The 24,203-nt window shown below is 43.6% G+C and overlaps 1 protein-coding gene across 1 annotated transcript in view; it reads left to right on the top strand.

Annotated features, from left to right (window-relative positions):
* Positions 1-225: 225 nt before the first annotated feature.
* Positions 226-24,203, top strand: part of LOC141166600 (immunoglobulin superfamily member 1-like) — a 171,036-nt gene continuing 147,058 nt past the window's right edge. The window contains exons 1-3 of the mRNA XM_073653450.1: positions 226-343; positions 15,783-15,842; positions 22,525-22,560. Coding sequence (XP_073509551.1) covers positions 15,815-15,842; positions 22,525-22,560 — 64 coding nt within the window. The 5' untranslated portion in view covers positions 226-343; positions 15,783-15,814. The remainder of the gene's footprint in view (positions 344-15,782; positions 15,843-22,524; positions 22,561-24,203) is intronic.

The following is a 24,203-nucleotide window of genomic DNA, read 5'->3' as shown; positions in this document are numbered from 1 at the left end:
CTATCCCCTTTAAATTAAACTACAAATGGTTCTGTCTTTCGCACCATCAGCCATATAGTTATTGTGTATCTTATCTCTTAGCTATTATCGCTCTTATACTAGGATTATTCGCTTTGTATTTACTAAAATTACATAAGTATATTCAACGGTTTGATGTAAACAATGTTATTGTGGTAAAATTCCCTCTTTATTTTTTCTTTATTAGCTCTGTATTTCACAACACATGTTGCATGACACCAGAAAAATAAGGAACTTATGCCACCTCATATATTGCACAAATATAGAAGACAGAACAGAACGTAGAAGAACACTGGAGAATCAACAAACCATTGGAAGGGTTGCTGTAAGTATTCTTATGTTTGTTTCAATGTAAAATTATTTAATATCTGTGATCTTACCATAATTGTGTTTAATGGCCACAACTGGTTAACGCAACTGACAGTGACAACTTACAAACTATTGTTAGTGTAAAACTAGAGAGTTTTACTCATCTGTTTCAAGTTTTTAGTTCTGATTTTTGGATCCTCAGAGAGAGAAAAGTCCATTGAAAGGAGATTTCACTCAATATAGTTTCTTGGTAACTGATCAGATTGTGCCATTATTTATTAAGATATCCAGTAACAACATATTTATGCCCGATCCTTCTGATAGGTCAGCAATATCAGATTGGTGGGGGTCTGACACTCAGAACACCCAGTGATCAGCTATTATAGGCACCATTCATAATGCTGATGTCCTCCTATGTGTTAGGAAAGTCTTTGGGACCCCACAGGCAACAGTCCAGTGTGCCAAAACTACCTTTGCACACTATAATTTATACCCCTGGATATTGATTTAGAATTTGTCACCAGGTTATTGCTACCAGTTCTCACATTGTGTGTGCCTTCTACAACTCCTTAACTACGGGACCATACAAATTCTTAACACTGCCGGACAGGCTCAGTTGGACTTCTGTGCTCACTATTGTGCATGGGGAGTAAAGGCATCATCTTTGTCTCATCTCTCAGAAAGATGGTGTAGAACAAATTGCTGAAAATGTTAATGCTGGCTATCACTGCCAGACTCAGAAAGAAAAGGGTTCTGTGGAGTATATATGGGCCCTTTATAGTCCAATAACTCATCATAATGCTATTGTGGTGGTAATGAGACATCTTACCTCTTGGCCCCCTGTGCGGCTGCACAAAGTTCACCAATAATATGTCCTCTACTGCTGGCTATTCATAGCACACAGAGCATAGCAGTTTTCTGCGTAGCATCAGACCAGTCAGTGTGCCTATGCTGATCATGTTCATGGATAAAAGAGCTAACAATGATCATGTAATTGACGCGCCCCCTGGGCCGTGGGGTACTTGGTGCCGGGTCGGTCGTTGCTAGGGAAGATGTCACAGTGGCGGTGACCCGGTTCGTGACTCAGGGCGGTCAATAAAAGGAGAAATTTATAGGGGATTTATAGTTTTTATATACAGTTCGTGATGCCACCTGTGGTATGTGGCTATATGGAGCCGCCGCTGTGGAGCAGAACCTCTGGAGCCAATGTTAGTGCAGCAGAATTGGTTCAGCTCTCCACAGGCAGAGCTTAGCTCCAGGGCAGGAAGTAGTGATTTTATGATGTTGCTGTGCAGTGTAGTGCAGAGGATGGCGCAGTTGATAATCAGTCCACAACTTAATGGGGTTTTCCTTTTATCTTTACTTGCGGTGGTTAGGCAGACCGGGGAACGGGTACTAGAGGTCCGGGCGGCCTGAAAGCAAGTTGGGGGATCCACCTAGCCAGGTGTAGTTGTAGGCCTTACCTTTGCGCTACCTCTTTGGCCTTGCTGCGTATAGCTATGCTGCGGCCCTCGTCCCTGAGTAAAAAGTCTTTGTGCTCACCCGTATGGCAGGCAGCTCGGGCCTTCCTGGAGTGTCGCTCCCACGTGGCGGTGCTGGGCCCTGCGGTGCTGCTGAGCCTCCGGGCGTCTGATGGGGCCAGGAGACCTGCAGTCTCCTGCCCTCCGGTTTCTGCTGCTGGGCCTTCAGTGCCCCACAACCTCGGACTCCGGTGTCCGGTTCTTCTGCGCTTCCATTTGGTGTGAACTGCCGTACAGCTCCACTCCCTAGGTCTTTCCTTGTCGACGTCCTGACTTCAACTCCTGTCTGTTCTCCTCACACTAACTAACCCCGCCTCCAGATCCAGTTGCTCAGGGGAGGAGCTCCCCTTGCTGGTCTGGAGCCAGGAAGTGTTGCATGCTAGCAAAACCTGATTAGGGGACCCATCCTTGCTTCCAGGCATGGCATCACCCCCTTGTGAGGGAGGCAATGCCACTGTGGCAACTGGACTACTGGGGTGCCACATAATCATCAAAATGGCACTATAAAAAATGGAAGATGGTGACCTACATTGATAAATGTTGCATTCTTTACATCCTATGGATGGTTGGGTGCATGTGTGTCACTCACCTGGAGAGATGGAATTCAGGAAGGCAAGTAGACATGGTGGAAAAGGAAAAACGTAGCCCAACAGAACCACCGGCGCAGTTACCCATGACTCAGCTATGTAGGGCATAACAGGGGTTAAAATTAGGTAGGTGGTTGTGAGTTAACTGGGGTGAAAAGTTCAAGGGGAGGAGAAAGGAGGTGTGTTTGGTGAAAATAGCAGGGCTATAAAGGTTGGGAGGGGATGGTGGCCGCCTAAATTGCATGTAGGCACCTCTCAAAGGGGTACCAGTCTGCTCTATTTGTTTGTATTGCTGGTCCTCTATATCTTCAATGATTTCAGAGAATCTTGAGATGTTTTTGTGGAATGTTTTTGTGTTTTCCTACCTTACTAATACCACCCACACCATTTCAACTCCCTTACAACGTTCATTCCTTATTTCCTTTTTCCTCTACCTTATTATTTCCTTCTCATTATTTCCTCTTTTACAATTGATTTCATATCCCTTTTAACATAGAGGCATACTCTACCTTTCTTTTATCGAACCCTCTCTCTCTGAAGTAGTGTACAACTATTAAGATTGCTAGGTCAATAATATGAGGAGTCTACAACCAGGTGCAACAATGTATTCCTCAAGCACCAAGGCTTCAATCTTTTAAGTACATACAGTTATATGAAAAAGTTTGGGCACCCCTATTAATCTTAAGCTTAAAGTTTTATAAAAATTGGTGTTTTTGCAACAGCTATTTCAGTTTGATATATGTAATAACTGTTGGACACAGTAATGTTTCTGCCTTGAAATGAGGTTTATTGTACTAACAGAAAATGTGCAATTTGCATTCAAACAAAATTTGACAGGTGCATAAGTATGGGCACCTCACCAGAAAAGTGACATTAATATTTAGTAGATCCTCCTTTTGCAAAAACAACAGCCTTTAGTCGCTTCCTGTAGCTTTTAATGATTTCCTGGATCCTGGATGAAGGTATTTTTGACCATTCCTCTTTACAAAACAATTCCAGTTCAGTTAAGTTTGATGGTCACCGAGCATGGACAGCCCTCTTCAAATGATCCCACAGATGTTCAATGATATTCAGGTCTGGGGACTGGGATGCCCATTCCAGAACATTGTAATTGTTCCTCTGCATGAATGCCTGAGTAGATTTGGAGCGGTGTTTTGGATCATTGTCTTGCTGAAAGATCCATCCCCTGCGTAACTTCAATTTTGTCACTGATTCTTGAACATTATTGTCAAGAATCTGCTGATACTGAGTGGAATCCATGCGTCCCTCAACTTTAACAAGATTCCCGGTGCCGGAATTGGCCACACAGCCCCAAAGCATGATGGAACCTCCACCAGATTTTACTGTGGGTAGCAAGTGTTTTTTCTTGGAATGCTGTGTTTTTTTTGCCACCATGCATAACGCCTTTTTGTATGACCAAACAACTCAATCTTGGTTTCATCAGTCCACAGGACCTTCTTCCAAAAAGAAATTGGCTTCTCCAAATGTGCTTTTGCATACCTCAGCCGACACTGTTTGTGGCGTGCTTGCAGAAACGGCTTCTTTCGCATAACTCTCCCATACAGCTTCTCCTTGTGCAAAGTGCGTTGTATAGTTGACCAATGCACAGTGACACCATCTGCAGCAAGTTGATGCTGCAGCTCTCTGGAGGTGGTCTGAGGATTGTCCTTGACTGATCTCACCATTCTTCTTCTCTGCCTTTCTGATGTTTTTCTTGGCCTGCCACTTCTGGCCTTAACAAGAACTGTCCCTGTGTTCTTCCATTTCCTTACTATGTTCCTCATAGTAGAAACTGACAGGTTAAATCTCTGAGACAGCTTTCTGTATCCTTCCCCTGAACAACTATGTTGAATAATCTTTGTTTTCAGATCATTTGACAGTTGTTTTGAGGAGCCCATGATGCCACTCTTCAGATGAGATTCAAACAGGAGAACAACTTGCAAGTGGCCACTTTAAGTAGCTTTTCTCATGATTGCATACACCTGGCTATGAAGTTCAAAGCTCAATGAGGTTAAAAAAAAAACAAAAAAAGGGCTTTAGTAAGTCAGTAATAAGTAGGTAGGAGTATTTAAAACAAGAAAATGATAAGGGTGCCCATACTTATGCACCTGTCAAATTTTGTTTGAATGCAGATTGCACATTTTCTGTTAGTACAATAAACCTCATTTCAAGGCAGAAACATTACTGTGTCCAACAGTTATTACATATATCAAACTGAAATAGCTGTTGCAAAAACACCAATTTTTATAACACATTAAGCTTAAGATTAATAGGGGTGCCCAAACTTTTTCATATCACTGTATATATCTAAAGGTGCTATTAACATGAAATTTTACCAGATGATGGTAACAACCCATCCAATCCACACAGACAAAGAAATCATACCATAGAAGTCCATAAATTATGTGTACTAATGATAAACGACACAAGTAAAAAGTATTGAAAACACTTATTGAAATGTATTTAATACTTTGTACTAAAGCCTTTGTTGGTAATGATGGTTTTAATACGCCTCCTGTATGGAGAAGCTAGTCACATGCATTGCTCTGGTGTGATTTTGGCCCATTCTTCCACACAAACACTCTTCAAATCCTGAAGGTTCTTTGGGCATCTCCTATGAACTCTGAGCTTTCGTTTCTTCCATAAATTTTCTATTTTATTCAGGTCAGGTGATTGGCTGAGCCATTCTAGCAACTTTGAATTAGTTTCAGAGAAAGAACGTATAGTTTCCTTTGCTGTGTGTTTGGGATCATTATCTTGCTGAAATGTCCACCCTTGTTTAATCTTCATCATTCTGGTGGATGGCAGCAGATTTTTATCAAGAATGTCCATTCATCCTTCCTTCAGTTATATGAAGTTTGCAGGTGCCATATGCTGAAAAACAGGCCCACACCATGATGTTCCCACATCCAAACTTCTCTGTTGGTATAGTGTTTGTGGAGTGATATGCAGTACCTTTTGGGCCCCAAATTTAGTGTGTATTATGGCATCCAAAGAGTTCAATTTTGGTCTTTTCTGACCAGACTATATTTTCTCAGTATTTCACAAGCTTGTCTAAATGTTGTTCAGCAAACTTTAAACATGCTTGAACATGCTTTTTCTTTAGCAATGGAGTCTTGTGAGGTTGAGTGCATTACTTATAGTTTTCTTTGAAACAATTGTACCTGCTGATTCCAGGTCTTTCTGTAGCTCTCCACAGGTGGCCTGTGGCTCTTAGATAACTCTTCTGATAATTCTTTTCACTCCTCAGTCTGATATCTTGCAAGGAGCACCTGGTCATGGTCGGTTTATTGTGAAATGATGTTCTTACAACTTCTGGATTATTGTCCCAACAGTACTCACTGGAACTTTCAATAGTGTAGAAATTTTTCTGTATCTAATTCCATCAGTATGTTTTGCAACAATAAGGTTGCAAAAGTCTTGAGACAGCTCACTGGTTTTACCCATAATGAGATGTTTCTTGTGTGGCACTGAGGTAATTAAACACCTTTTTATAGGCCAATCAGTGGAACCAGCTGATATTATTTTTCAGTAAATAGCATTATAGCTTTCTAATTAATGATAGAATTCAGCTGGTGTCATGACTTTCCATGGCTTTTTGCACCTCTCTTTCTTTATGTCTTCAATACTTTTTCCCTGTGTTATTTCTCATTATTACACATAACTTAATTATGGATATCTGTGGTTTGATTTCTTTGCCTGTGTGGCTTGGATGTGTTGTTACCAACATCTGGTGAGAATTTCATTTCAATTGCACCTTTAAAAAATATATTTACTTACTAAAATTGGTGACATGTTCAATACTTATTTCACCCGCTGCATGTGTATGTGGATGAAAAATAAAAGAGTGAATAATCGCTTTTGGAAATAGGCGAGAAAAGTGCGAAACGGTCAATAGCCATGTTGGGAAGGGGATAATGTTAAGTTGAATAGAAAAGAAGAATTGTACACATAATCACTAGGTATATGAAAACTTCCTCCACAGTTCCTCAGTAGTGAAGCCTGCTTCACTGATTGAGAAGGACTGATTTGGAAAATGGTCAGCCCATTAAAATACTACCAATACATTAAAATGTTTTCTTCTATCCATATATTAAAATATTCCTAAAATATCACCCCTGAAAAATGTTTCTTCTTAGCCACATCCCCTCTTTAACATTGCCTCTAAGCCCTTTTTGCACATCTCTTCCACATGCTAAATACATATTTTGCAGCCAGAACTCTGACTTTTACCTGTTCTCCGGTAATTTTGGGAGGCTTCGAAAGCATCCAGGAGTTTTAAATAGAGATGAGCGGTGTTCGACTCGAATTGTTCGCCAATCTCAAATTCGAGCTGTTTTGGGCCGTGCTCGAGTCGTTCGACGAACTCGAACGATTTGCAAAAAATTTGGCTGTTCTAGGTTATGTTCGATAACTGTTCGTGCACCTAAAGCGTAACTGGATTTTTTCACAGTAATACTGTTAATCAATGTTAATAGACAGTTTCAGTGTAGAGTGGGCGGGGGGAGGGGCAGGGGATGGATCTCTGCAGAAATAATGCCGATCTCCATTTTTTTTTCTTTCCCGCATTTACAGTGGGGCGGTGCAGTCTGTCAGCCTATCAGCAGGGCACACACGCAGCGAAGTGCTTTTTTTTCACACAAGCAAGGGCATGTGTCATTGGCTGTGTATGTCACATGTCCTTGCCCTATAAGACCCAGCCATTTTCCCCATCGCCACCATTTCCTCACTGCTGCAGCTGAGTGTTAGACGGCACACCTGCTGCTGTGGGCGCTATACAGTATAACTGTGTGAATTGCGAGCGAATTTCCAGTTACATAGAGAGATAGGTTTAGGGAGTAGGGACTAGTTCTAATTGCAGCCCTTTTGAGGGCTAGGTTACAGCAGTTCATAGCACTTTTTGCCAGGCAGGTCTGTGCCAGTGCTGTGCAAGTGTTTTTCAGAGCATTTGGCGAAATGTAGCACAGCCAATCCTTTTGGGCCAGTAGCAGTGTCTGTTAGTCATTGGAGTAGCCTATCTGTGTAGCAAGCTACACCACCTGTGTATCTAATAACAATTTTTTACTGCATCTAACCCAGTAAATCCTTTTGGGCATTGTAGCAGTGTCTCATAGCCAGAGGAGTAGCCCACCTGTGAAGGAAGCTACACCGCCTGTGTATCTAGTTCTAATTTTTTACTGCATCTAACCCAGGAAATCTTTTTGGGCCTAGTAACAGTGTCTCATAGTCAGCGGAGTAGCCCACCTGTAAAGGAAGCTACACCACCTGTGTATCTAAATCTAATTTTTACTGCATTTAGCCTAGGAAATCCTTTTGGGCCTAGTAGCAGTGTCTGGTAGTCAGTGGAGTAGCCCATCTGAAGCAAGCTATACCACCTATGTATCTAATAACAATTTTTACTGCATCTAACCCAGTAAATCCTTTTGGGCACAATAGCAGTGTCTCATAGCCAGCGGAGTAGCCCACCTGTGAAGGAAGCTACACAGCCTGTGTATCTAATTCTAATTTTTTACTGCATCTAACCCAGGAAATCTTTTTGGGCCTAGTAGCAGTGTCTGGTAGTCAGCGGAGTAGCCTACCTGTGAAGGAAGCTACACCGTCTGTGCATCTAATTCTAATTTTTTACTGCATCTAACCCAGGAAATCTTTTTGGGCATAGTAGCAGTGTCTGGAAGTCAGCGGAGTAGCCCACCAGTGAAGGAAGCTACACCGCCTGTGTATCTAATTCTAATTTATTACTGCATCTAACCCAGGAAATCTTTTTGGGCCTAGTAGCAGTGTCTTGTAGTCAGCGGAGTAGCCCACCTGTGAAGGAAGCTACACTGCCTGTGTATCTAATAACAATTTTTTACTGCATCTAACTCAGTAATCCTTTTGGGCCTAGTAGCAGTGTCTCGTAGTCAGCGGAGTAGCCCACCTGTGAAGGAAGCTACACCGCCTGTGTATCTAATTCAAATTTTTTACTGCATCTAACCCAGCCAATCCTTTTGGGCTAGTACCACAGTTTGGCCACTCAGCTCTGCTCGGTTTCCATCCATCGTTTTTTGTGCAAACAACTACAAAGTTGCCAGTTAGTTCACCACCAAAATGAGTGGCAAAAGGCCTGCTGCTGGTGAAAAGGGGAATAGGCGTGTGGGAAAGGGAAAAAAAGGTTGTGTCCGTGGGGTAGATGGTAAAGCAACAGAAACCACCATCTGCCAGCCAAACTAAGACGTCTACTTCTTTTCGTGGACAATGTGATATGATTCCTTTCTTACGGACACACCCATCGCTACAAATTCTAGATGAGGCACAAAAACAGCAGGTGCTTCAACGGATATCAAGTGCTCCTTCAAGTGGGCTCTCCTCCACCTCAACTTCAACATCACAAATACTCCAGTCCTCAGAGGTGTCACCCCAATCGCACTTGCTTCCTCACAGCTCCCAAGTCTCCAGCTGCCCGTATGAGTATAGGGTAACACAGATGGTTGAGTCTGCAGAGCTGTTTACTCATACTATAGCCTGGGAATCAGAGGTCTGCTCCAGAGCTTCTGTGAATCCAGACTAGGAAATGATCTGCACTGATGCCCAGAATGTTTATGAGTCTGATCCAGGCCCAGGTGAAGAAGGTTCTGAGCATAATGTAGACCCTCGTTCCCAAACTGTAACTCCTGTTGGTGGAGACAATGAGGAAGACGATGATGAGACTCAGATACCTGATTGGAGCGACAACTTGACTTTTCGGTCAGGGCAGGAAGAGGTTGGCTCTGAGGACGACGGGTGTGAGAACACACAGGGTGATGACGACAAGGTTGGAGATCCCACTTACTGTCAACCCACAGTCAGCCAAGAGATGAGGTCAGCAGAGGAGGTGGAGGAGGATGCTAGTGACGACGAGGTTAGGTTGCACCTTCCTGGACAGAGACGGAGTACTGGAAGCACGTCAACAACTGCATCCTCAAACACAGCTCTGCCTCTGACCACAAGTCGTGGTGGCTCTTCAGGTCGCATGGGCTCTAAGCCTTGCATAGCCTGGGCATTTTTTGAGATCGCAAAGGATGACCCAACTCATGTTATCTGTAACATTTGTCACCAAAAGCTAAGTAGAGGCCAAAAAATCCATAGTTTGAGTACTTCATGCAAGAACTGTCACATGCATATGAAGCATAAGTTGCAGTGGGAAGCTCACTGTCCTACAATGCGGCCTAGCGGGCCGGGCCAACCACCGTCTGCCCCATCTTTTGCATTCGCGGCCTCTTCATCCTCTGTGACTGGGGGGACAGCAGTCACACATGTTTTTGGACGCAGACCTGCCACCTCTTTACCCGCAACAGCCAGTGTGATTGGCAGGTCGTCAGTTCATTTGGAAGTGGAAACACCTGCTGGTGTTGAGCGCTCTCCGACATTGAGAGCACCACCTTTGGATCAAGGCAACATAACATGTCCGCCTGCATCTTCCTCACAGACCGGCAGTTTGCCGGGGACACGCTACTCAACCCCGTCTAAGCACAACAGCCAGCCCTCGGTCCCTCAGATGTGGACAAGTAAAAGACCATTTCCTCCTAGCCATGACAAAGCTAAGAGGTTGAATTTCATCATCTGCAAGCTGTTAGCTACAGAAATGCTGCCTTTCCGCCTGGTGGACACAGATGATTTTAGAGACCTTATGTCCGTCGCAGTGCCCCAGTACCAGATGCCCAGTCGCCACTACTTCTCAAAGAAATCTGTGCCTGCGCTACACCAGAATGTCACATACAACATCACCGCTTCCTTGAGAAACTCTGTGTGTGACAGGGTGAATTTCACCACAGACACTTGGACGAGTAGGCATGGACAGGGGCGTTACATGTCGCTGACTGGGCACTAGGTAACTATGGTGACAGCAGGACAAGGGGCTGCTGTCCAAGTCTTGCCGTCCCCACGAGTTGTACGTCAATCCTTTTTATCTAGAAGTTCCTCCACTGCTTCTGCCTCCTCAACCTCCTCTCAGTTCTCCACCTGCAGCCAAAGCCTGTCTGGTAATGCCACCCGCGTTCTAACTGCGCAGAAGGAATCCTGCACACCTCCTTACTATGCTGGAAGCAGGGCTCAACGGCATCAGGCGGTGTTTACTTTGAAATGTCTGGGAAATGTGAGTCACACAACTGAGGAGTTGTGGTCAGCTCTGGAGACTGAGTTTCTTGAATGGTTGTCTCCTCTGAACCTGCAGCCAGGGAAGGCCATGTGCGACAATGCTGCAAACCTGGGTGCGGCCCTTCACCAGGGCAATGTCACACACGTGCCTTGTATGGCTCACGTGTTGAACCTGGTTGTCCAGCAATTTTTAGCCCACTATCCGGACTAGATGGCCTTCTGCAGAGGGCACGGTCGCTGTGTGCTCACTTCAGCCGTTCGCATCCCGCAGCTCAACGACTTACATCTCTACAGAAGTCGTTGGGCCTGCCAGTTCACCGGCTGAAATGCGATGTGCCGACACGATGGAATTCAACTCTGCACATGTTGCAGCGACTGTGGCAGCACCGACGAGCCCTGGTGCAATACGTTATGACGTATAGCCTGGGCCAACGAGATCCAGAGGTGGGGCAAATCACGCTGCAGGAGTGGTCTCAGATCAGGGACCTATGCACCCTTCTGCACAGTTTTGAAATGGCGACGAAGATGTTTAGTGCTGACGATGCCATTATCAGCATGACTATTCCGGTCATTTACATGCTGGAGCACACATTAAACAGAATTCAGAGTCAGGTGGTGGGACAAGAGGAGGTGGAGGAAGGAGAGAAGGAGTCGTATGCGGAAGGGATAACATCTCCAAGGTCCAGACGGTCGGCAGCACCAAGGCGGCAGGCATGGGAGGGTGGGGGAGAGGTATTAACGAGGCTGCATGGTAGCAGCCAAACTGTTGAGGAAGAAGGAGCCGAGGAAGAAGTGGAGGACGAACTGGCGATGGGCATGGAAGACTCATCAGATGAGGGAGACCTTGATCACATTTCTGTTGTGCGAAGTTGGGGGAGAGGGCAGAGGAAGGAAGCATGATTCTTACCTCGCCACCAACACAACAAGGACTTGGTCCTCCTGGATGCGCAAGACATATGAGTGCCTTCTTGCTGCACTACCTGCAACATGACCCTTGGATTGTCAGAATTTGAAGTAATCCTGACTACTGGGTTGCCACACTCTTAGATCCCCGGTACAAAAGTAAATTTTCCGAAATAATTCCTGCCATAGAAAGGGATTCACGCATGCAGGAGTATCAGCAGAGGCTGTTACAGAATCTTACATCTGCTTTTCCACAAAACACCAGTGGTGTACGTAGTGAATCTCACAGTTCTAGCTTGCCAACCGTGGGATTGTCGAGTCTTCATCACTCAAACCGTAACAGTAACACCATATCTGCTGGTAACAGCAATTTTGTGGAATCCTTTCACCAATTTTTTAGACCATCCTTTGCAAGGCCACAGGAGACAAGGAGTCTGACACATAGTCAACGCCTAGAGAGGATGGTACAGGAGTATCTCCAAGTGAACATCGAAGCTATGACTGTGTCACTGGACCCTTGCTCATTTTGGGCTTCCAATCTGGAAAAATGGCCTGAGCTCGCCACTCACGCCTTGAAGATCTTGTCGTACCCCGCAGCCAGCGTTCTCTCTGAACGTGTGTTCAGCGCTGCTGGTGGTGTACTGACAGATAAGCGCACGCGGCTGTCCACTGAGAATGTAGACAGACTCATTCATAAAGATGAACAAATCATGGATCCGCAAGGACTTTTCTAGCCCTGTGTCATCCTGACTAAAAGCTTGAGGATTTTGGAAAATCACCTCACCAACCATTTTAAGCAACTCTGGGGCAATTGATGCCACTTAAGTGGTGTAGGTGCCACAATTTTTGGAAAAAATGGAGATTCTTTTTGGAGTCCCCTTGCTGTGTTTTACATGACATTGGCATCGTCAATTCCAGGTGTCCCCCCCTTTTAACCGTAAGAAACTACATACACTATGGCTTGGGGTAACACAGATGGTTGAGTCTGCAGAGCTGTTTACTCATACTATAGCCTGGGAATCAGAGGTCTGCTCCAAAGCTTCAGTGTCTGCTAGTTAGCGTAGTAGCCCAGCTGTGAAGCAAGCTACTACAGCACCTGTGTATCTGATAAAATTTTTTTACTGCATCTAAACCAGCCAATCATTTTGGGCTAGTAGCAGTGTCTCGTAGTCAGCGGAGTAGCCCATCTGAAGCACGCTACACCACCTGTATATCTAATAACAATTTTTTACTGCATCTAACCCAGGAAATCCTTTTGGGCTAGTAGCAGTGTCTCGTAGTCAGCGGAGTAGCCCATCTGAAGCAAGCTACACCGCCTATGTATCTAATAACAATTTTTAACTGCATCTAGCCCAGGCAATACTTTGGGCCTAGCAGCAGTGTCTGCTAGTCAGCGGAGTAGCCCAGCTCTTAAGCAAGCTACACCGCCTGTGGTTCTAATTACAAATTTTTAACTGCATCTAGCCCAGGCAATACTTTGGGCCTAGTAGCAGTGTCTGCTAGTCAGCGGAGTATCCCAGCTGTTAAGCAAGCTACACCGCCTGTATATCTAATTACAAATTTTTATCTGCATCTAGCCCGGGCAATACTTTGGGCCTAGTAGCAGTGTCTGCTAGTCAGCGGACTAGCCCAGCTGTTAAGCAAGCTACGCCACCTGTGCTTTGGGCACTTAATTTTTTCCAAGGAAACGCTTCGGGCCCCCGGGGACACTCAGTCAAGAGCATAGGGGAGGCGTCCCAAGGCAAAGGGGCTGGGACTGGCGGTAGCATGCCTTGCAGCGGACCGCCAAGCTCGATCTTTATAGAAGCTTTTTAACTGCAGCAACTTTAGTGGACGCTACTGGAGCTGGAATTACCGCAGCTGCTGGCACCAGACTTGCCCTCCAATAGATCCTTGTAAAAGGATTTAAAGTGCACTCATTCAAATTACACAGCCAATTTAAATTACAGAGCTTAGACCTGCCTCCACCGCGGGAGGTCTCGACCCACCAGCGGACAGGCACCAGTATTGGGAGAGGGGGGCTGGCCGTCAGGGTCCACCATGGCTCTGGCACAAACCCGGCGACACGGAGGTCGCACGGGCAGGAACGGCCTGGCCATGTCGGCTTCGCACTCCAGCGTAGTCCCTCTGCCCGCTCGCGCCCGTAACCTCAAAGGGATGCGCAAGCGGCTTTTCTTCCCAGGGCTGTTCCCCGCCCAGCAGGAACGTGGGGGAGCTCAGGTCGGCCTTCCACCGTACTCCCTTACCTCCCTCGCCCTCTTTCCTTCTTCCGTTCTCCATCTAACCCCTCGGCTCTGTGGTGTCCGCTCTCCCTCCAGCTCTCTCCTTCTCACAGGTGGACTACCACGTGTATTCACACTGTGGCGAATCTTTTGGGCCCAGGCATAAGAAGTTGTCGAGGTAATGGATAATATGTGCCACCTTAAAAACGTCCATGATGACCCATTCGAGGAAGCAACTAAACGCCTCAAATAGTGAGCAGGATATGGAGCACCCCATGGGCAAACAGCGATCTATATAGTATGCTCCTTCCCAGAAGCAGAAAATAGGCGGACACCATTCGGAGGCACAGGTTGTAAGTAACTGGAATGCCCCCTCAATGTCTGTTTTGGCCATTAGGGTGCCCCTTCCCAACTTCTTGACCCGACTGATTGCCTTGTCAAAGGAGGTACAGTATATACTACTGTACTTGGTTCCGCGTCGATGTTGTCGTTTACTGACCTGCCCCTTGGATATGACAAATGGTGGATTAGTCCGAATGTATTGGGTTCCGTTTTTGGCACGACTCCCAACGAGGATACCACTACGTCTTGTAAGGAAAGTGTTGTGAATGGAACCGCCATTCTACCTAAAGATATTTCTTTTTTTAATTTTCTTGTCACGACGTCTGGGTGTGGTAGGCTGATTTTAGATTTTTACTCCAGCCTTTCTTGATTTTAGAAGGGCATGACATGCCTATATCTGTGTCTCCTCCTCCTTTTACTCCTCCACCTCTTTTCTTTTCGCATGACTATATGTACTTGTCACTTTTCCATGTGTTAGTTGTGTCTTCTGAGCAGTTTGTCAGCTTTTGGACACCTTTGAAGGTGTTTTCTATGTGTTTTCTATGTGTTTCTATGTGTTTTTGTTTGCCTGCCATTGGTTTTAACGGTGTTCGACGAACCGTTAGACGAACCGTTCGGCGAACATGCCGGTTTTCGACGAACCGAACCCGAACACTACGGGGGTGGCTCAACACTAGTTTTAACAACTCTTCTTCTGTGAACCTCTGGACATTCCATGAATGTGTACAAATACGCTCTAAAGGTAGCCATACACATTAGACCAGGGGTGCACAACCTACGGCAAGAGGGCCATATATACGACGCCTTTCTGTACGGCCATCAATTGTCTGGTCACAGACTTACCTGAGAGTGTCTGGTAGCTGCTTATTTGTATTTTACATGTTAGTGAGTAAAGGACTGACAATTAGTGCTGCAAGGATGGATAACTAATAATGGTGCACTATGTGGCCATGTCATCTAGGTAAGGAGTAGAGGAAGTTGCCATGCATGGGTGCTGCCATAATCATTTTTATTTATGGGAGAAGGAAAACATGTGACTGTGTCAGAATTGTGCATAAACTACAATGGAGAAAGCTGAATCTATAGTCTCTTCCATTAATGGTTTTGAAAGGAAGAGAAGAAGACCTCTATCCTTCTGATAGGTGGGAGTTCTTAAAATGGAATGAGCACAATATTTATATTGTGACATTTATGATTTATTATTGCAAACCGTAAAGTTAGGGGTGAATCTGGCCCTCAGACCAAAAAATGTTGTGCGCTCTTGCATTAAACAAAACTTGTCCAAACTCCCAAACAGCAGTATTGGCTGAATATCAAATGTGTATGGGGACCTCATGACTCTTCCCCAACAGCAGATATTAAGGGAAAGTGTAATCTGACTTACTGAATTTCAACCCCTGGTTATTTGTTCCCATGGGAGATAAGCCGCAGCCAGAGGTTTCTGACAATCGCTTATTTCCTTCTCCTCATTGAAATTAGCATGGACATGTGGCCACTCACCATGTACTTGTTGTTTGGAGAAGAGCTTTTTTATATGTGTGGCCAGAGTTACCTGATGTAAAGAATAGATTTTATTATATAAGTTTGTGTCTGTTTCCTTAAACTGAGCATAATAGGAATGATTTTTGTGCTTACAGTATACATTTAGACTACATAAACATGGTGGCCTGCTTGAGTTAGTGAAGTCCACTGAATGATTGGAATTTGTAACATCATATTTATTTCAAGATTCGGTGAATTAAATCTAAACTGATGTTTGTATTCTTCAGAGCAAGGTGCACCACTGAAAACTTAGGAAACCATGCCTGGGTTCATCAACTTCTGTATAGGTAAGCCATAAATACTGTAATCTTTATTGACATTGAAGTATTAAAAAACGATATTCCTTGTAAGCAAATAGCTCATATTTTCACAGATATCCATAGTGGCTAACTGATACATCCCCAAGCGTTAAACCAAATTAATATTTAAATTTAGAGAATATTTTACATATCAATATGCAAGGGTTGTCCTAGACTTATCCATAAGATAGGTCATTAATATTATATAGGTGGGGGTTCAACAGCAGACACTCACATCGATCTGCTGTTTCATGCACAAGCTATGGGCAACCGCCCGGTATCCAACCCCACCGATCTTATATTCATGACTTATCCTATGGATAGTTCATCAATATGTTAGTTCCTGCCAACCACTTTAATGCATACATGTTTATTCTAGTTGAATTCAATTACTGAATATTTATAATGGTTTATTGATTTGTATATTTTATATTAAAGTTTTTTCCCAAAATTACATGTCATCCCCATTGGGAACTCTAGCAATCCCAAGATCAGAGCTCTGGTACCCAGAGAATGGGGCGCCTCGCATACATTTTTTGTCAAGGGGATTCCTGGAAATAACCCTGCTTTCTCCAGCAGTACCATGGGCAATGAATGGAGCAGAGGTCGAGCATGAAACCCCTCAACAGCATTCAAAATGTGGCAGTCAGAGCCCTGGAAATCACCTAGTTATCCCCTATTCTGTAGATAGTGGATAACTTGTGTTTTGGGAATAACCCTTTAAAGTGGACCTGTATCTTGCTCATAAAAATTGAGGCAAATTGTAAAAATCCCTGCTCTCCCCTGATTTTGTTGCATTTTTCAATTTTGTGCTGTGTTGCTCAATTGCAGAGATATTCACAATTATTGCTTTCAGAGCACAGGGAAATTTCCGCTTGTAGAAACTGGCTGTTTGACAAAAAAAATTGATGAATCACAGCTTGACAGCGCCTGAGACTAGTATGGAAATAACAGGATCGATAAACATGTAAGTGATATGCAAATGATGAAAAAAGTATGGAATTATTTTCAAAATTCTCAGTATCAAGTAAGAGTTATTCAGTATCAAGTATGATTTATCTATTATCGAGTATGAGCATCATGCGCAGCAATACTCGCACTTACACTCCTTGGCCATGCAAAATCAACAAAATCCACTGGCAGCTCCCTTTGCAATTGCCGACCAATGTGCTCGATAGGAGACAAGTCCAGAGTCGCTTCAGGCCATTGTAGAATATTTAGTCTTCTCATGCTTCTCACAGTAGCATGAGCAACATGCGACCTGTCAATTTAGTGTTGAAAAATGACTCATGGGACATTTTAGAGAAATGGCCGTACCCTTCCACTACCAAATCAATATAATGCCGATCTGTTAGTGTAATTGAAATAAAGACTAGAGGGGTCAGGCTACCATACATTATGCCACACCATATCATAATCTCAGGAGTAAGACCAGTGCAATCCCTCATGGAGGTCTTTTCATGGCATTGCCCATATGGTGTCCAGGGGCTAATATTGCATCCAAGACAAAAACTGGACTCATCACTTAAAAGGACACACTTTCATTCCAGCCTCCATTGCTCCATTCCAGGCACTGGACTTAATTTGGAGACAACATGGTCAACACCATGAAGAGATCTTCATGAAGGAACATCATACCAGTCCTACTCCAGGGATTATGGTCTGGGTTAGCATAAAGTATGGTATCTGGGCCCTCGACATTCCAGGTACACTAACAGCTTGGTGTTACATTATTTTGGTTGTGGAACCAGCGATACAGCCTTTTCACCAAAGTATCACAAGAACCATTCAACACGACAACACCAGGGCGCATGTTGCTCTAGCTACTGTGATCAGCCTGAGTAGCCTAAATGTGCTACCTTGGCCTGCAGTGTATCTGGACCTGTCTCCCATTGAGACAACATTGGTCTGCAATTGCATAGAGAACTTCTAGGGCCATTGTTAGACAAAGTGGTGCCCCCTGGACAAAAGTTAAAAGTGGGAACCTAAATGCTATTACAGTATACTGCACCATCAAAGGAAGCATTCAGGTTGCACTTACACAAGCTGATTTCAGACCATTAAAAGAGCACGATCTACTAGATTGAAGTTGCTTAACTCTTATTTACCAGCTCTTTAAGCAGGCTGGCAAAAAATGATGGAGATAGATCACATTATGTCTACTTGATAGAACATGTCATGTTATCAGCAGCACATCTCCTGTTTACCCCAGGCAATGTGCTGCCTGGTGTAAACAGGAGATGATTTTTGTTCTGGTATAAACAATCCAATCATCCGATGAATGCCCATCATTTTGCTCATTCATTGGGTGATTGCTGACATGTTTACACCTTTGAACTCTCATCTGAAATTCTGGCATTTATAAACGTGGATACCACAAGCACACACACATGCACACTATATGTTACACATACAGTGTATGTGACAAATATATCATCAGTATATACAGACATGTATATGTATATACATAAGTCACATATACACACACAAATGAAACATATGTATGCGCAGAGAGCACACACATGTATACACATAGCATATACATACACAAGTGCATACATAAACACACATGTATGCTTGAGCGCACACACATGTGAACACAGAGCACACACATATGTATACATAGAGCACAAACACATAAATGTACACACAGAGCACACACACACACATGTACACAAAGAGCACATTCATAAACACGCATGTATAACCAGAGCATATACACACATATGTATACACAGATCACATACACACACATGTATACACAGAGAATATACATGCACAAGTACAAACACACACTATAGAGGACATACCAGTCTGTCTCCTCCTGTTCAGTTCTTCTGGACTCCCACAGTGAACCTGACCTTTGGTCACATGACCATGATGTCACTAAAAATCCTGCTGCACTTTTAACATAGGAAACTACACAGATAATGCAGGACTGGCATTAGCAATGCAGTTTCTGCTTGTAGTTGCTGTTGGCGCTTAAGAAGATGGGGTCCCTGGACAATTGCCCAATGTCCCTCCTTAATGGTGGCACTGACAGCAACAGATGATTTGCGTTGTGCGTGCGCAAATACATTCAGCATGGCAGAGCATTCCTCAGACAACCATTAAAAACCTGATTGATAGAAATATGGAGAGGTAGAGCTGGAAGGGACCTCCATGGTCATCTAGTCCAATCCCTGCTCAATGAAGGATTCACTAAACCATCTCAAACAGATGTCTGTTCAGCCTCTGTTTGAAGACTTCTATTGAAGGAGAACTCACCATCTCTCGTGGCAGCCTGTTCCACTCATTAATCACCCTCACTGTCAAAAAGTTTTTTCTAATATCTACTGTAATCTGTATCTTCTCCCATTCAGTTTCATCCTATTGCTTCTAGTCTTTCTTTGTGCAAATGAGAATAAAGATGATCCTTCTACAATGTGACAGCCCTTGAGATATTTGTAGACAGCTATTAAGTCTCCTCTCAATCTTCTCTTTTGAAAGCTAAACATTCCCAAATCCTGCAACCGTTCCTCATAGGACATGGTTTGCACACAGTCACCATTCTGGTCACTCTTCTCTGAACTTGCTCCAGGTTCTTCATGTCTTTTTTAAAATGTGGTGCCCAGAACTGGGAACAGTATTCCAGATGAGGTCTGACCAAAGAGGAGTAGAGGGGGATAATGACTTCACGTAATCTAGACTGTATGCTTCTGTTAATACATCCCAGAATTGTATTTGCCTTTTTTGCTGCTACATCTCATGTACTCTTGCTTAGTTCTATTCTTCCCATTCTGTATATGTTTTTTTTCATTTTTCTTGTCCAGACGTAGGACTTTGCATTTCTCCCTTTTAAAAACCATTATGTTAGCTGCTGGCCACAGTTCCAGTTTGTTTAGGTCTTTTTGAATCCTCTCTCTCTCTTCTCTAGTATTAGCTATCCCTCCTAGCTTTGTGTCATCAGAAAATTTAATCAGTTAATCCTCAATTTCTTCATCTAAATCATTGATAAAGATGTTGAACAACACAGGGTCCAGGGCAGAGCCTTGTGGTACCCCACTGGAGACATTCTTCCAACTAGATGTGGAACCATTTATGACCACTCTTTGGGTCCGATCACTAAACCAGTTATGAATCCATCTAACAGTTGCTTTGTCTATTCCATAGTTGGTCATTTTTTCAATAAGAATGGTATGAGATACTTTGTCAAATGCTTTTCTGAAGTCAAGATATTCTATATCTACTGCGTTTCTCTGATCCACCCAGTCAGTGATTCTGTCATAGAAGGAAATTAAGTTAGTCTGACATGACTTATTAGTTACAAACCCATGCTGGCTCTGGTTAATCACTTCATTCTCATAAAGGTACTTGCATATGTAGCACCCCGAGGGCTCGGCTGCTACAGGGGTATTGCACCTCAAACCAGAGGTGTGATATTCCACTCCCGGGTAAGGATGGAGTGTGGACTAGGACTCGGTAGGCTGCATGCACCACACACACCCCATTTCCGAGGGACAGCTCAATGGTGCTCCCACAGAAGTGCAGGCACAACAGCTTCTGTCCCTGGCTGGAGTGGGGCGGGGGAAGGAAAACCCAGTGGTGTAGGAGCAGATAGGGGTGGGTCTCTGGGCATAGGTAGGAGCCCATTGGTTGCTAGTCACCTGGGCTCACACATAAGGGAGGTATATAAGGTGGGCACCATCTTAGAACAGTGTGCAGTCTGAGGAGAAGTGACAGGGAGCAGAGCTGCTGCATGGGCTCTGCTCCACGGGCAGGCCTTGTCAGGAGGCCGGGGCCTGAGAGAGAGAGAGAGGAGAAGGAACAGAAAGGAAAGTAAGAAAGGAACTGGAACAGAGGAGAAAGGAAGCAAGGAACGAAACATCAAGAGAGGCCCAGAGACACGAGTGAAGAAGGAACCCCATAGGCCCAGGAGATTGCGGGTGAAGGGTTGGCAGAGCAGGGTACCGGAACCCAAATTGGTGGAGGCAATAAATCCCTCAGCCAAAGAGACCAGAGGTTGTGACCACATCTTGGTGCAACCCCTCACTACATCCACCAGGAAAGCATACCACATAGGGTCAGGGAAACTGGAGATAGGTTTCGCCAAGAGAAGGCCCGAGGAAGCTGGATAAAGGTGGGTCACTGGTGGGGACGGACAGAGAAAGGAAGAGAAGGGAGTCCTGTGCCACGCTCTGGAATTACCTGGGGGTTGACCGAGCCCCTTGCCTGGTGGACGCAGCACGACTCGGGCGGTCCTACCTGCGCACGAGTGACCTGGTGAAGAACTGTGAGTAAAGCATTGGAAACCGCAATTACAAGTCTCTGTGCTTCTTCACCGCACCAGCACCATTAGTGCTGGGACTCTCGCACCATCACTCCCATCATCTACACTAGCTGCCCTAAGGCAATACTTCTCCCGTGGGGAGTTATTCCATACTCGGCTGCGCAAACAACATCAGCCTCAGCGGTCTGCAGCGCAGCGGCGGTCCCCACTGACCGCAATCCACGGGTGGCGTAGTCGGACAATATAACACTATTAAGACTGCCACTGATTTGACCACCCTGGGCACGGACCGGGTCATCGCCACGGAGACTACAACCCCCAGCGATCCGGCTCCGGGTATCCCCCTCACGACTCAGGCCCAGGGGGCGCGTAACATACATGTTGTCTAATAATTTCTTCAAAGATCTTTCCTGGTATAGAAGTAAGGCTCACAGGCCTATAGTTCTCTGGGTCCACCTTCTTTTTGAAATAGGGACAATATTCGCTCTTCTCCAGTCTTCTGGGACTTCTGTTCTCCAAGAATTTTCAAAGATTATGGAGAGTGGTTCAATAATTTCCTCTACCATCTCTGTCAGTACCCTAGAATGTAATTCCAAAGCATGTAAATGTGTGTATTTATGCATGTGGTGCTCAAGTGGTTTTGAAAATGATGTTGCCATATTTTCATAATTTGCATATCATTAACATATTTGTCAATCCTGTGATTTCAATAATTCTACTACTGTTTATATTATTGGTAATACAACTTTTCATGTTTGTCTGATTTTCAAAAGATTTTAAAGAGAATCTTTCAGAATAATCCAACCTGTCCCCAACCGACACCCACCCCAAAAACTGTTTATATAGATATGTTGCTCTGTGAACGATACTGTCATTCATACTTTTACTTATAAAATCGGTTGCTTCCTGACTAAAAAAATACCGTTTTAACTCACACGCTATTGAGGCTTATGTGCTCTGGGGGTGTTAAATCACTTCTTAAATCTTCACCTCACCAACTCTATTCCCTACCAAGCCTCACTTTCCTCTACTTGACTGACAGCTCACTCGCTTAACTATACAGTCAGTGAGTTGCCACTCAAGTAGAGGAAGATGGGGATGGATGGAGAATAGAGCCGAGGAGACAGATGCTTGGGAAGTGCTTTGACACTCCAAGAGCACATAAGCTTCTATTGCGCATGGAAATAAACAGCACGTTTTAAGTCAGGGAGAAAGTAATTGTATAAGTAATGGTATGACTGCGAAACAAGAAAGAGATGGATGCCATGATCTTTCAGAGAGCAACATGACCATATAAACAGTTTGCGGCGGTGGTGAATGAATTGTTCTCACAGGCTACCTTTAAAAATGTTTATATGAATATTTACTCAAAGTTACATAATCATAATTTATCTTTTACAGTGTTTTTACTTGGAAACACAGCAATGGCACAAATAGGTAATAGGAATGTTAATGGGAACTTATTACTGGAAATTGTGAATTGTCTATATATCATTAACATAAAGATGACGGTTGGGTCAACTGTAAAATGTAAACAGCATTAACATTTCTTGAAAATAGAAGTTTTTTTATCCATTGTGTGCTTTGATAATACTATAATAATATACTATAGCTTTTAATAGTTAAAATCATTACATATACACAGGTCATGCTCTTATGCTTTAATTCATCCACTCCCTTTTGTGGTTAGGGATCTTTACAGCAGCCAATACTAATTAACAGAATGAGGTTTAAGGGAATCTGTCAGTAGGATCGTTGCTCCAAAGCCGTCTACATGGGCATGTAGGTCATAGGAAGGTGAAGAAAATGATACCTTGATATCTACGATCTAATGAATGGTTCCCAAAATCCACATTTTTCCTATATGCAAATGAGCTGAAAAGATATATGTGCCTGATGATTATTATGGTAAAATACGTATTACAGAAATATCAAATACAATGCAGCAAACATCAGTACACAGAGTGTATATTGCTGTTACATAAGTCATTAGGGATACTATGTGTGCCATCATTAGGGTAATGGTCAAATATCATTTTCAGAATTATGCAAGGGTGGTGTAAGGGACAGGTTGTTAAAATGGTAATCAAATAGTAAAAAGTGTTTGGAAACGGTTTACAGCAGAAAATCTGATAACGGGTTCCCTTTGGCTATGTTCACACGTTGCATTTTTGCTGCATTTTTTTATGCAAATTTTAAGCTTCATTTTACAGTACCAGCAAAAGCTATGAGATTTCAGAAATCTCATGCACACACATTGGTTTCTTTTCCTGACTGAATTTGAAAACTGCTGCATTTTTGAAAACTGCAGCATGTCACTTCTTTAAGCATTTTTGCAGCCTTTTTTCACCCATAGAAAGCAATGAGTAAGTGTAAAAACACAGCAAAACTGCAGGTATCAGGTTTTGCTGCATATTTAGTGGAAAAAGTATGTACAGCAGTATGTTAAAGCCATTTATTTTTGTGATTTTCCCAAGTTTAAACCATAATATCTTGGTCTACTCACCTGAAAATGGCAGTTAGGATTAATACAGTTTAATTAAATTAGTGTGTAAAGTAAACATTGACAGACCAAGGTGTGAAATTAACAATACCTGACCAACTCAAGTGTGAAAGTAAACGGTGTCCTACAAATTCAATGCTCTGACAGTGTCTTAGGTAAACTATTCCAAACCAATTCACCTCCCCCAACTGTTACATTTGTAATTCTGTTACATTTGTAGTTGTGTATTTTTTCATGAACTCATGTGATCTTTTTTCAGAATAGTCACTATTTTTTCAGGCCTAAAAATATTTTTCCACTAAATAATTTGATCAAATTGCCCTTTTTACCAAAAATGGTTTTATGGTTTCACATACGTCTTGCATTGGTGACCCAACACCATTACTGCCAAGAGAGCAGGTTTTGCTTGCAGAAAAAAACGCAGCATAAACGCAACGTGTGAACATGCCTTAAACATAAACCCTTGACCACACATTTTCTGATTATACGTTCCCTTTAAATTAGACAGTTCCTCAATAATCACTCAATGGGTAGGAAACTTGTCTTGCAATTTGTTAAAAGCTGCCATTGAGCATCT

This window comes from Phyllobates terribilis, unplaced genomic scaffold, assembly GCF_046119375.1.
Source record: "Phyllobates terribilis strain yellow unplaced genomic scaffold, ASM4611937v1 Scaffold_1__5_contigs__length_1240528914, whole genome shotgun sequence".
Lineage (NCBI taxonomy): Eukaryota > Metazoa > Chordata > Amphibia > Anura > Dendrobatidae > Phyllobates > Phyllobates terribilis.
The sequence above is the reverse complement of the archived record's forward strand: the minus strand, read 5'-3'. Positions and strand labels throughout refer to the sequence as shown.